We start from the raw sequence: 13,317 nt of genomic DNA, 5'->3' as shown, positions 1-13,317 counted from the left end.
TCACTTTGTAAAGCTATACCATCACTACTAAGTAGCAACTGACTGACAGTATGTAGTAAGGCCTTCTTTAAAATGGTTAAGCTATCTGAGTCCTTGAATAAAGACCAAAAAATTAAATGGCAAAAGTTGAACATTATCAAAATAATGATTATGTATGTCAATGTAGTTTAAAAAACAGTGTACTATAGTTATACATATTTAAGCTACTATTTCTTAAATTCCAATTCAAAAGTCATTATTTTCAAAATATATTGTCTCAGTTTGCTTATTTGTAAAAAGAAAGAAAGGGAAGTTCACACTATAATCTCCAAGGTTCCTTTGTATTCTAACTCTGTGATCCCATGATTATGTGTGACTATTGATTTAGTATATAAAAAAAATAACTAGTCTAAGTACAACATAAGCTACTGATAAGAGGTGTATAGTGCTAGAATGACCATGAAAGAGAAGCTAAAGCCAACTGAGGTAGCCAAAAAGTTACTTCCTTCTTCAGAGTACAGTTTTGAAGTTACTATAATAGCTACAATTCAAACTGTACTACTGTAGACACTCTTTTACCAAATCTGTATCATTTAATCCTGTGTTCTAAATGCAGTGTCCTACATGAAGGTACAGCTGCCACAATAACATGTTAAAAGAAAAACATTCAAATCCCTTGCTCGTGTATGCTCTAGGAGGTCAAAAGAGTACAAGCATGCATGGAAGACAAATTGTTTAGTAGACAAAGAATGCCTTTTTATTGCTTCTTGTTATTGATTTAGAACCAAAAAAACAAGTGACCTAACCCAGAGATTCACAGGAACTAGGAAAGTAGGATGAAACATAGCACTAACTCAAGTTCACTCCATGCATTTGTACAGTACCTGTGCGCTGAATCTGTGAAACATCGTCAGAGGCACTGACTAGATCAATGGAAGACATGGAGGAAGAGCGACTATAGGGCTACCAGAGACAGACAAAGAAAAAACCAAGTAAATCAGAACAAGGCACAATAGAGCATTCAGTACCAACTTCGAAACACAAGATAAAGAAAAGGAAAAAACAAAGCACCATATGAAATAAGCACAGCAAAAAGTGCTGACTTCATGCACCTATTATGTATTTTGCTCCAAATTTGTTTTATAAAGAATGTAGCTTTTCTAGTACACAGAAAATGTCACTTAACCCTGATGATGAACACTGATAAGTTTGCCTGTGTTTTATTTCTGGTTAATTTGGCCAACCTCTTATTTTTTATTTAAAGAAAGAAAAAAGAAATGTGTTTAGAAGTGTTTTTTTTAAGTACAAGGAAAGAATACAGAGAAAAAAGGCAAAGACATAGAGTACTAAAAATGCAAAATAATATTAAGAAATTTTTAAATGAAAAAGTAGATGATTAATTGACCAGGAATATTTGCAAATCATACCATACAATCTATACAATTTTCAAAAACTATTTCTGTAAACGACAAAATTATATGGCATAGCTTTCTGTATATTCTAAAGTTAGCTTGTCTTACCTGTTGGGCAAACCTATGAGTACCCACAGAAGAATAAACATCACTAGATGGTGGTAGGGACGTAGTCCAGTGCCATCTGCTCTTTCACTCTGTGACTGTGAGAAAACAGACAAGAATGTTTTTTCAATATTTTAACAGCTCAAGAATAGATCCAATTTCCAATTAGTGGTTATTGATTTACAAATACATGAAATATAGGAAAAATTAACAATGTTCCTGATTTATTTCGCCAAATCCTAACATTTCATAACTGTTCATTCTGCCACTAACTCATGAACCCACATAGCCAACACTGCCTTAGTCATTTTCTTTGGACTACTTTAATTTTCTCTTTGATCTGCTAAGCATTTTCTACTTAAACCCTCTGAGCCTTAATTTTCTCATAATAATACTTACACTGTCTATGCTATCAGAGATGATGTGATAATCAAATGAGAATGACTATTAATTGCTTTAGAACTGTAAGCTTTTATTTTATAGTGACACAATGTATAATGAAAAGGACTGAAGGGATGAAAGATCTAGGGCAGACCCTCAGTTTGCCACTTGACCTAGGCAAAGCAAGTCACTTTACTTTTCCAGGCCTCAGTTTCATCACTAGTTTAAAAAAAGGGGGGGGGGCAGCATCATGTGGTAGAGAGCTGGTCTTGCAGTAAGGAAGATTGAGATTTTAAGTCCTGCCTCTGCCATATATGGGCTATGTGACTGAAGGGCAGTCACTTAACCTTTAAGCTCCCCCATGCAACCATCTCAACCTAAAATATATATGGATTTTGGTTACAAAAAATGCCATCAGAGGAGAAACACAGGACAGTTTAAATTACAAGAAATCAAAGTACAACAATATCAACCTTTTTAAATAAAAGGACCACTTAAATATAAAAAAATAAAAGGAACCACTTAAATATAAAAACACTTGGTTGTAGTACAAGTATGTTCCTTACTTTAGAGATAGGGCCATTATAACTCTATATACATTAACTAAAAGATCAACAAATGTTTACTTGCTAAATAAACTTTTAACTATTTTAACTACTAAAGCAGTGAAAATCATATATTGTAACCTATACTCAAAGTGGCATATACATGCCTTCTAGTGGTGAAAGAGGACAGCTGCACTACTACTGGATTAAGGCAGCACGAGATCAGCCAAGGTTAAAGAAATGTTCTATTTCAGATTCCACGATGGAACTAAGCTAAATGTCACTGACATAAAAAGTAAAAAATCAACAAGCATTTTGTTAATTGACTTACTATGTGCCAGCCAGAGTGCTAGGCACTGGGAACACATCTATAAAAAATGAGCAGTTCCTCTTGCTTGAGGAGTTTATAATGTAGTAAGTCACAGAGAAATGTACAGTAACACACACACCACACACCACACACACACACACACACACACCACAGTTCGTATACTATAATGAGGGGGGCTTAGAGCTATCTCTAAATCAATTAAGATCCTACAAAATAGTTTAATGTTATCATCTTCATTCTACATCTAAGGGAACTAAGGCTCAGAGTAACTCGCATAAGGTCATAAATAAGAAAATAAATGACTATACTTTCTGAGGGAAGATATCATACAAACTTGTTTTACTAATTCAGTAACGTATGTTAACATGTACCTTTATGGATGCTAAATATTAAACAAACTGGGAAAAAAAAAGTACATATAGTATATATACAAAATACATACTGATGGAAGTAGTGGGATGGGTTGGGTACAGCACTAACATCTGAGGAATTCTAGAAAGGACTCTTGAAGGACATAGCATTTGAGCTAAGCCTTGAAAGTAACTAGGGTTCCAAGATGTGGAGGGAAGGAAAATGTTTCAGGTCCGATGTTAAGGTCTATGCAAAGGTATGGAGGTAGGAGATGGAATGCCAGGTACAGGGAAGAGTACATAGTCTAGTTTGGCTGAAGTACAGAGTATGATGTAGAGTGATATGTAATCTCTCCATTATATGGGGGTCAGACTGTTAAAATCTTTGAATGATCAAAATTTCTTAGTTTATCCTAGAGGAAATGGAGAGAAAAGTGACATGGTAACAACACCTGTGCTTTAGGAATAACAATTTGTGTAAAGGATAAATTAAAGAGAGATTAGAATGAATGGTAGGCAGATTGATTAAGAATGGTTGCAATGGTTAGAAGTAATGGAGAGAGGGCAGCTAGGTGGCACAGTGGATAAAGCACCAGCCCTGGATTCAGGAGGACCTGAGTTCAAATCTGCCTCAGACATTTGACACTTACTAGCTGTGTGACCCTGGGCAAGTCACTTAAACCCTCATTGTTCCCACACCCTCCAAAAAAGTAATGGAGAAAATAAAGATAAGGAAAAGCTGAAGAGAATGGAAAGAGTGACAGGAACTGAAATAAGATATTCAGTATAAAAACAGAAAGGCCTTAGTAATACAGTATAAAAGAAATAGATAATTTCAGCTATCAAAGACCTACAAGTTTGTGTGATTATTATTAAACTGTAAATCTCATATGGAGGGGGTAAAGGGAAAGTGCTGGTTATCTTAAATTGGGAAGCCCTTTTCTTTCAGATTACTACTAAGTAAAAGACACATTCAACCTATTTTATTTTAATTTTGCAACTAAATGCATAATATTGACAGACTAGAATAGAATATTTTAAAGGAGAGGCAGAATAATTCCTACTTCTGTTTACTTCTGATGTTAATTATGTATGAAATACACATTCATAGTGTGTGTATTGCACACACGAAAAAACATTCCAGACAGATCTGTGCTTTTCTTGCTGTAGGAAGCTCTCAGTAAGAAAATTCCCTCTAGCAAAGATAAGCAGCTGTTCTTTTGCAGCTTTTCATGTTTGTGAGTAGGGGTCACTGAGAAGTAAAGTGCCTTGCCCACTTATTAAAACTGCCAATATGTGTCAGGGGCAATTCTTGAATACAGTATTCCTAACTCTGAGGCTAGCTCTTTATATTCATTATACTATAATGCCTATCAATAATTATGTAGGACTTAATGAAAATAATTCTATATTTTTCAGAACTACAGATGAAATTACATCATGATAAATAGCATCATAATGAAACAAACACCACAAAATTCCAAAGCCTGATACTATTTTAAGCAATATTCAATATAAAATGCCCAATGAAAGACAACAAAAAACACCCACAACTTAGATTCTGTACATTTTAATTTTAACAAAACATTTAGTTGGTTTTTTTTGGGGGGTGGGAGGTGGGGGTGGGAAGGAAGTTTAAGGTGACTTGCCCAAGGTCACACAGCTAGTAAGTGTCAAGTGGCTGAGGCTGGATTTGAACTCAGGTCCTCCTGAATCCAGGGCCAGTGCTTTATCCACTGTGCCACATTACCTGACCACATTTTAATTTTAGCAATGGAAATTACCTATTATTTTATTTTTACCGAAACATTTAACAGAAGACAAAAATATACAAAATTCTAGTTTATCATCATATCAGTATCTCTTGAAAATCAGGATGAGAGTAGTAGGCCAAATACTATCTATGAAGTAACATATTTTACATAGTTAGCCCTGTTTTTTTTCTACTGTTTCCTGTGAATCACTAGGGAAATGGAATCTTATCAGCTGTAATGGATTTAATGTGTTTTGTTTGCTTCCTATGAGGACTGGGAAGGTACAAGGAAATTAACAGTGTAGGGTTACAGCAAGATTATCATTATTGCAGACTATGCTTGGCTGTAGTAGAGAAAGAAAATCAGAATCTACTTCTCACCCCCACCCCCAATATGCTGCTTCAGTCACAGACTAGCCTTGTAAAGAAAGACTCCAGTTTTTTCTTATCTGCTATGCTGGAAATGAAATGAGATCAAGGACATTTTTTGGAAAGATTTCTAATTTCAAATCGTTAATACAGGAGAAGTTTATTTATTTATTTATTTTAATTTTTTTCTTAGTGAGGCAATTGAGGTTAAGTGACTTGCCCAGGGTCACACAGCTAGTAAGTGTCGAGGCCGAATTTGAACTCAGGTACTCCTGACTCCGGGTGGTGCTCTATCTACTGTGCCACCTAGCTGCCCCGAAGGTTTATTTTTTTACTTCAACAGAACACTGGTTTCACAATAATAATACTATAACAAATATTCTACATATAGGAAGGAATGCTTATAATATCAATATTCATCATAAAATATTAAAATACCTGTTCTTCTATTTATCTTGTCTGTCAAGAGCAGCTTCAACAGCATCAAAGAATTCCTCTTCATTAATCAGACTATTTGGACCTTCCTATTTCCAATAAACAGGAAAAAGAAATTGCACATTAGGCGTACATTAGAAACACTTTGTACTGCAGAGCTTTAAGTCCAATCTTAGTCTATAAGATCTGACTGATGCCATTAATTACATTTAATGAACAATTTCATAAGTTATAATTCTATAGTCATTCATTCAAGTATTATTTGAGCACTAGTATGTACCTAGGATAATTCTCACAAATGTGGGGGAATATTAGTTATATACAATAAATCTCTTTGCCTTGAAGAATGTTATAATTTGGTTGAGAATTATAAAAATAACATATGGAGATAAAAACACTATTTGATTAAGTACTAATGAGGTCAAATAGTTAAGGTGCTTTGGGGGTTCAGAGGAAAAGAAAATTACTGGTGAGCTAGACCAGAAAGGTCACAGAGAAAAAGAATAAAGCAGTCTGAGTTAGTCTTGAAAAGAGAGAGGTTGAAAGAATTCCATTTCATCAGTATTATCTCTCCTACATCTTTACACCTTTATGATCTTGGCCTGCCTTTTGGGAACAATTTTATCCTACCATCTCCTTGCTTTCCTAAGTTCTTGATAGCTGCGCCTACTTCTGCATATCTTTAGTTTTAGTCTCTCTTGAACTAATGAGCACAGAACCATAAAAGAACTTCAGAAAAATTTTAGCAAAGGAAGAGCCAAGGTGGGGGAGAGAAACCAAGATGTTGCCTGAGCTCTTTCCAGTTTCCCTCAAAAACGACATTAATCAGCCTCTAAAGAGATTCTGGAGCTACAAAACCTACACAAAGACAGTGTGAAACAATCTTCCAGTTTAAGACAACTTAGAAGGACTTCCAGAAAGGTCTGTCTTCACTTGGGTAAAAGAGGAGTGCAGACCAGTGCAGACGTATTATAGGAAAGCCAGCAGGAGGCTCTTAGCCACAGCACAGATCAGCAAAGAAAGCCCCTTGTTTTAGCTCAGTAGGATAGTGGCACAGCAGTGAGGCCTCCAGCCCCAGTGCAGGAGGTAAAGTGCCATCCTGAGAACTCCACACACAACAGGTGAGACTCAGCCAGGCCACCCCTGAGGCAGTGAACAATCCATGAGTCCCTGAGGCCCTGACACGGAAAGGTCCTTGGTCCCTGTGCCTCAGGAGCAGAGCTCAATTTAAAAAGTCATGAAATAGGTTAAAAAATCAGTAAGAAACAGAAAAGAACTTTGACCACAGAAAACTACTGTGGTGACAGGGAAGATCAAAACACAAACCCAGAAGAGGACAACACTGTCAAAACGCCTACATATGAAGTCTCAAAGGGGAAGATGAATTGGTCTCAAGACCAAGAAGCCTTCTTAGAAGAGTTCAAAAAAGGCTTTTAAAAATCAAATAGAAATACGGGGAAAGAACTTGAGTTATGCAAGGAAAGAGTCAACAGCTTGGAAAACGGAAGGAAAAACTGACATGGAAGAAAGTAATTCCTTAAAAAATAAAACTGACCAAAGTGGAAAAAAAATTTCTATTAAAAAAAAAAAAAACCAACTTCTTGAAAAGTCGAACTTGCCAAAATCCAAAGGTGGTACCAAAAGGCTAATGGAAGAAGGGGGCAGCTAGATGGCGCAGTGGGATAGAGGCACAGGGCCTTGGAGTCAGGAGTATACCCCTGAGTTCAAGTCCGGCTCAGACACTTAACACTTACTAGCTGTGTGACCCCTGGGCAAGTCACTTAACCCCAAACTGCCTCACTAAAAAAAAAAAAAGCTAACGAAGAAAATAAATCCTTAAAAATTAGAATTAGGCAAGTGGAAGCTAATGACTGAGACATCAAAAATCAGTCAAACAAAATCAAAAGAATGAAAAAAATAGGAGAAAAATGTAAAATACCACATTGGAAAAACAAGTTCAGCTGGAAAATAAATTTAAGCGAGATAATTTAAGAATAACTGGACTCCATGAAAAGCTCCTGATCAAAAAAAGAGCCTGGACAGCATCTTTCAAGAAATTATCAAGGAACACTGTGCTCTGATATCCTAGAAACCAGAAGGTTAAAAATAGTCATAGAAAGAATCCACTGATTATCTCCTGAACAAGATTCCCAAAGGAAAACTCCAAGCAATCTTGTAGCCAAGCAAATACTGCAAGGAGCCAGAAAGAAATAATTCAAATATCAACAGAGTCACAGTCAGGATTCCATGGGACATAGCAGTTTTAACATTAAAGGATCAGGGGAACTCAGAATACCAACATTCTGGAAGGCAAGGATTACAACCAAGAATCAACTACTGAGCAAAACTGAGCATAACCTTTCAGGGGAAAGATGGATATTCAATGAAATACAAGACTTTCAAACTTTACTGATGAAAGGATTAGAGCTGAACAAAAAGTTCAAACTTCAAATACAAAACTCAAGAGAAGCATAAAAGGGTAAACAGGAAAAAAAAAACCCAAAACAAAACATATTATTCAGTAAGGTTAAACTGTTTACATTCCACATGGGAAGATGATACTTGTAACTCTTGAGAATGGTATCTCAATTAGGAAAGAAGGAATATACATGGGGGTATTGGTATAAGTTTGATTCTGATGCAATGATATAAAAAATTAAGGGGTGCAAAAAGGACTGTATTGGGAGAAGAGGAAAGGGGGAGACAGAATAGGATAAATTACATCACATGAAGAAGTGCAAAAGACCAATTACAGTAGAGGGAAAGAAGGGAGGGGGTGAACATTGTTTAAACCATGCTCTCATCAGATCTGGCTCAAAGAGGGAATAAGACACACTCAGTTAAATACAAAAATTTATTTTACCCTATAGGGAAGTAGGAGGGGAAATAAAAGTGTGTGTGTGTGGGGGGGGCACTGATAGAAAGGAGGATAGATTGAAGGAGGTGGTTGTCAGAAGCAAAACACAGGGTGAAAGGAGAGAGAAAAAGTATAAACAAGGGGGAAAATATGATGGAGGGAAATACACAGCTAGTAATCATAACTGTGAATATGAATGTGAAGAACTCTCCCATAAAACGGAAGCTGGTATTCTGGTTAAAAAATCAGAATACTACAATATGCTGTTTATAAAAAACACACATAGTAAAGGTAAAAGGCTGGAAGGGAATATATATTATGCTTCATCTGAAGTAAAAAAAAAGCAAAAGCAAAAATACATCTAATTAAAAGAGATAAGGAAGGAACCTACATCTTACTAACAGGTATTATAGACAATGAAATAATATCAATACTAAACATATATACACTAAGTGGGATAGCATCCACATTTTTAGAGAAGTTAAGTGAGTTACAAGAAGAAATAGATAGCAAAACTATACTAGTGGGGGACCTCACCACCCCCTTCCTAGAACTAGATAAATCTAACTACAAAATAAAAAAAAGAAAGAAGTTAAGGAGGTGGATAGAATTTTTAAAAAGTTAGATATGATAAGACCTCTGAAGAAAACTGAATGGGGAAAAAGAAGAAAATGAACGGGGATACTAAGGAATATACCTTTTTCTTAGCTGAACACGGCACCTACTTCACAATCAAATGCAGAAGGGTAAAAATAGTAAATGCATCCTTTTCAGACCATGATACAGTAAAAATTATGGAAAGACAGACTAAAAATTAATGGGAAGGGGGCAGATAGGTGGCACAGTGGATAAAGCAGTGGCCCTGGATTCAGGAAGACCTGAGTTCAAATCTGGCCTCAGACACTTGACACTTACTAGCTGTGTGACCCTGGGCAAGTCACTTAACCCCTGGTACCCCGCAAAGAATAAAAATAAAACAAAATAATAAATTTAAAAAATAATGGGAAACTAAATAATCTCATCCTAAAGAATGAGTGGGTCAAATAACAATTCATAGAAATGAACAATAATTTCATCAAAAAGAATGGCAATAATGATACAACATATCAAATGGAATATAGTCAAAGAAGTTCTTAGGGGAAATTTTATATCTCTAAATGCATACATGAATAAAATAGAGAAAGAAGAGAACAATGAACTGGGTATGCAACTAAAAAAAGCCAGAAAAAAGAAATTTTAAAGCCTCAATTAAATACCACATTAGAAATTCTGAAAATTGAAGGATTAATAAAATTGTAAGAAAACTACTTAACAGGGGCAGCTAGGTGGTGTGGTGGATAGTGCACTGGCCCTGGATTCAGGAGTACCTGAGTTCAAATCTGACCTCAGACACTTGACACTTACCAGCTGTGTGACGCTGGGCAAGTCACTTAACCCAATGCCTCACAAAAAAGAAAAAAAAGAAAAGAAAACTACTTAACTAATAAATACAACTAAGAACTGGTTTTATGAAAAATAAAAACCAATAAAATAAAAAAACTTTTGGTTAATTTGATTAAAAAAAGAAAACCAAATTATCAATATCAAAAATGAAAAGGGTGAATTCACCACCAATGAAGAGGAAATTAAAGTAATAATTAGGAGCTATTTTTCTCAACTGTAAATGTGACAATCTAAGTAAATGGATGAAATTATTGAAAATATAAATTGCCCAGATTAACAGAAAAGGAAATAAAATACTTAAACTCATTTTAGAAAAAGGAAATTGAAGAAGCCATCAATGACCTCCCTAAGAAAAGATCTCCAGGGCCATATGGATTTATAAGTGAATTCTACCAAACATTTAAAGAATAATTAATCCTACTAATATATAAAGCATTTGAAAAAAATAAGCCCTTTGGGATTATCTTGGATCCTTGTATTGCTGAGAATAGTTAAGTTATTCAGAGTTCTTCATCAAACAATATTGCTGTCTCTGTGCACAACTTTCTCTTGGTTCTGTTGATTTCACTATACATCAGTTCATACAAGTCTTTCCAGGCCTTTCTGAAATCATCCTCCTTGTCATTTCTTACGGCACAATAACATTCCATCACAATCATATACCACAGCTTGTTCAGCCATTACCCAATTGATGGGCATTTCTTTGATTTCCAATTCTTAGTCACCACAAAAAGAGCTGCTATAAATATTATTGTACAAATAGGTTTTTTCTCTTTTTTGGGATATCTTCAGGATATAAACCTAGCAGTGGTCAGACCATTCATTCATTCTTTCTCTCTCTCCCTCCCTCCCCCTTTTTTGTTTTTGTGGGGCAGTGGAGGTTAAGTGACTTGCCCAGGGTCACACAGCCAGTAAGTGCCAAGTATCTGAGGCTGGATTTGAACTTAGGTCCTCCTGAATCCAGGGCCTGTGCTTTATCTACTGCACCACCTAGCTGCCCCCAGACAAAAATTTCTTGACTAGTCTAAATAATAACCACATTCTTCAAAAGGTAGAAAAACCAAAAAGGGGGAAATCTATTATTGATCATTCTTAGCAACAGGAAAGAAATGGATGCTGGGGTAGAGATGATATCAATCATAAGAGTTAGTAAGCACTCCATCACAGAATTTTTAATGGAGAGAAAGCCTGGCATAGTTTGATATGTCTCCAAAATTTGGGGAACATAGATAACCAAGGGTTTAGAATTAGGGAGGGTTCCACATGAATAAAAATTTACAGGGAAGTCAGCCCAAAAAGAATGGAAGATTCACTTTTTGTCAGGATTTAATTTAAAATATTGAATCTATGTATTTATGACATTTTCCTATAGTTCTTTCTTAGCTTTATCCTTCTCTATTTATATTTGTCTCATAAAAGGAGCTTAGCAGAACGTTTTCCTTTTCAATTTTTGAGAATGTATCGTATAAGTACCAATTCTTTGGATCTCTTAAGTTTGTAAATCCATTTACATAAGGTCACCTATCTTTTTTTGAAAATGGAATATGATATATGGATTTGTAACTGGATGAATGAGTAACCATTAATGATAGATTAACTTGGAAGAAGGTATGCAGCAAAAAGTACCAAGATCTGTTCTTGGCCTTCTCTTGGTTAATCTTTTCAACAATTTAGTTAAGATGCTGTGCTTATCAAATTTTCAGGGGACACAAAGATAGTAGAGATAGGTTACTCCCTAGATAATGGAACTGAGATTAAAAAAAAGAATCAATGGGTTACAAGACTGGGTCAAATCTAATAAAATTAAATTTGAGTTTAAAATTTAAAAATTACATCTGAGTTTTTAAAACCCCCAACACTTTATAAATGCAAGACGGTAGGGGCATGGTTAGATATTAATTTGTCTGAAAAAGATCTAGGAGGTTTAATGGACTCCAAATTCAACTGAGTTGAATTACATAAGACTGACATTTTAGGGATTAGGAGTGGGACCTCCCTTGGCATCTTACTCTGGTAGTTTAAAACTATAGGAGGAGAAAAACTTAGACAAGCAGTATAGCTTCTAGATGAAGGCAACTAGGAAGACAAAAGGCCTCAAAATTTGTGCTGTAGAAGAGGTGAAGGGATATTTAGCTTGGAGATGCTATAACTATGGTTGTGTGTCTGGGAGAAAGCAGGCTGAAACAAATATGACACAAATGGGAACCAGCCTCAAGTATCTGAAGAGTTGCCATGTGGAGGAAGGATGAAATTTGCCTAATGTGGCCTCAGGGGCAGAACCAGGAGAAATTTGCTTGAAATTAGATCTATATTATAACTAAATGAGTATTATTACATAAAACCCCAAATAGAATTTGGAAAGAAGAAAATCTAGACTAACCAGGAAAAGTTTCCAAATAATTATAGCTACTCAAAAGTGGGATTGTATGGGAAGCAGTATGTTTCCACACTTTGAAAGACACTCTTCAATAGCTTAATTACCACTTCCTGGGTATATTGTAGAGAGGATTCTTGTTCGGGTCTGGCTTTGACTAGATGGTCACTAAAGTATCTTTGAACTCTGGAATTCTGTGATTCAGAGATACATTAGTACTTTTAGTAGATATGGTTAGTATGGCTCAGAGATTTTAGATTATACAAACTTTATTATGGTTGTGGAATGACAACTCCATTTTTTCTTTATATGTTTCATCAATCCAGAAAATTAAATTGACGGAACATGTTTCAATGTTTCTACAATTAAATACCTATAATGTAAAATCTGGTCCAAGTCATATTTGAACTTTTGGCAGCAAGAGGCAAAAGAGAAATAAATGGATGCCTAAGTAGCATTTTAAGATTTGCAAAGTACTATAACACATTACTTCACTCAATGCCAATAATCGCACTGTGAAGTAGGCACAACAGGTATATCACCAATTTGAAATATGAGGGAAACAGACTCAGAGAGCTTCTATATGCCAATGGCCACACGGCTAATAAGGGTAAAAAACAGCATTTGAAATCAGGTCTTTATTGACTTCAAATCTAGAGCTCATTTCCCTATACCACGATATCTCTAAGAAAGATAGGAAAGTACTCAAATTGGTATGTAGAAGGACAATTAAACTTCCAAGTTTGAAGAGACATGATATCTTTTTTTTTTTTTTTTTGGTGAGGCAACTGGGGTTAAGTGACTTGCCCAAGGTCACAACAGCTACTAGGTGTCAAAGTGTCTGAGGCCACATTGAACTCAGGTCCTCCTGAATCTAGGGCCGGTGCTCTATCCACTATGCCACCTAGCTGCCCCGAGAACAAGTTATCTTTAAATTTTGTTTAAAAAAAGTCAAGAAGCAGAAAGCAAAGAAACAGAGAAGA

At 35.5% G+C, this 13,317-nt stretch overlaps 1 protein-coding gene across 1 annotated transcript in view; it reads right to left on the bottom strand.

The window, feature by feature from the left end:
- Positions 1 to 13,317, bottom strand: part of CERT1 (ceramide transporter 1) — a 155,765-nt gene that overhangs the window by 32,717 nt on the left and 109,731 nt on the right. The window contains exons 9-10 of the mRNA XM_043996787.1: positions 5,676 to 5,749; positions 1,500 to 1,575 (exon numbers count right to left, since the gene is read on the bottom strand). Of these exons, the coding sequence (XP_043852722.1) occupies positions 1,500 to 1,575; positions 5,676 to 5,749 (150 nt within the window). The remainder of the gene's footprint in view (positions 1 to 1,499; positions 1,576 to 5,675; positions 5,750 to 13,317) is intronic.

The sequence above is a fragment of the Dromiciops gliroides genome, chromosome 1, assembly GCF_019393635.1.
Source record: "Dromiciops gliroides isolate mDroGli1 chromosome 1, mDroGli1.pri, whole genome shotgun sequence".
Lineage (NCBI taxonomy): Eukaryota > Metazoa > Chordata > Mammalia > Microbiotheria > Microbiotheriidae > Dromiciops > Dromiciops gliroides.
Note: the sequence above shows the minus strand (reverse complement) of the source record. Positions and strands in the feature narration are given on the sequence as shown.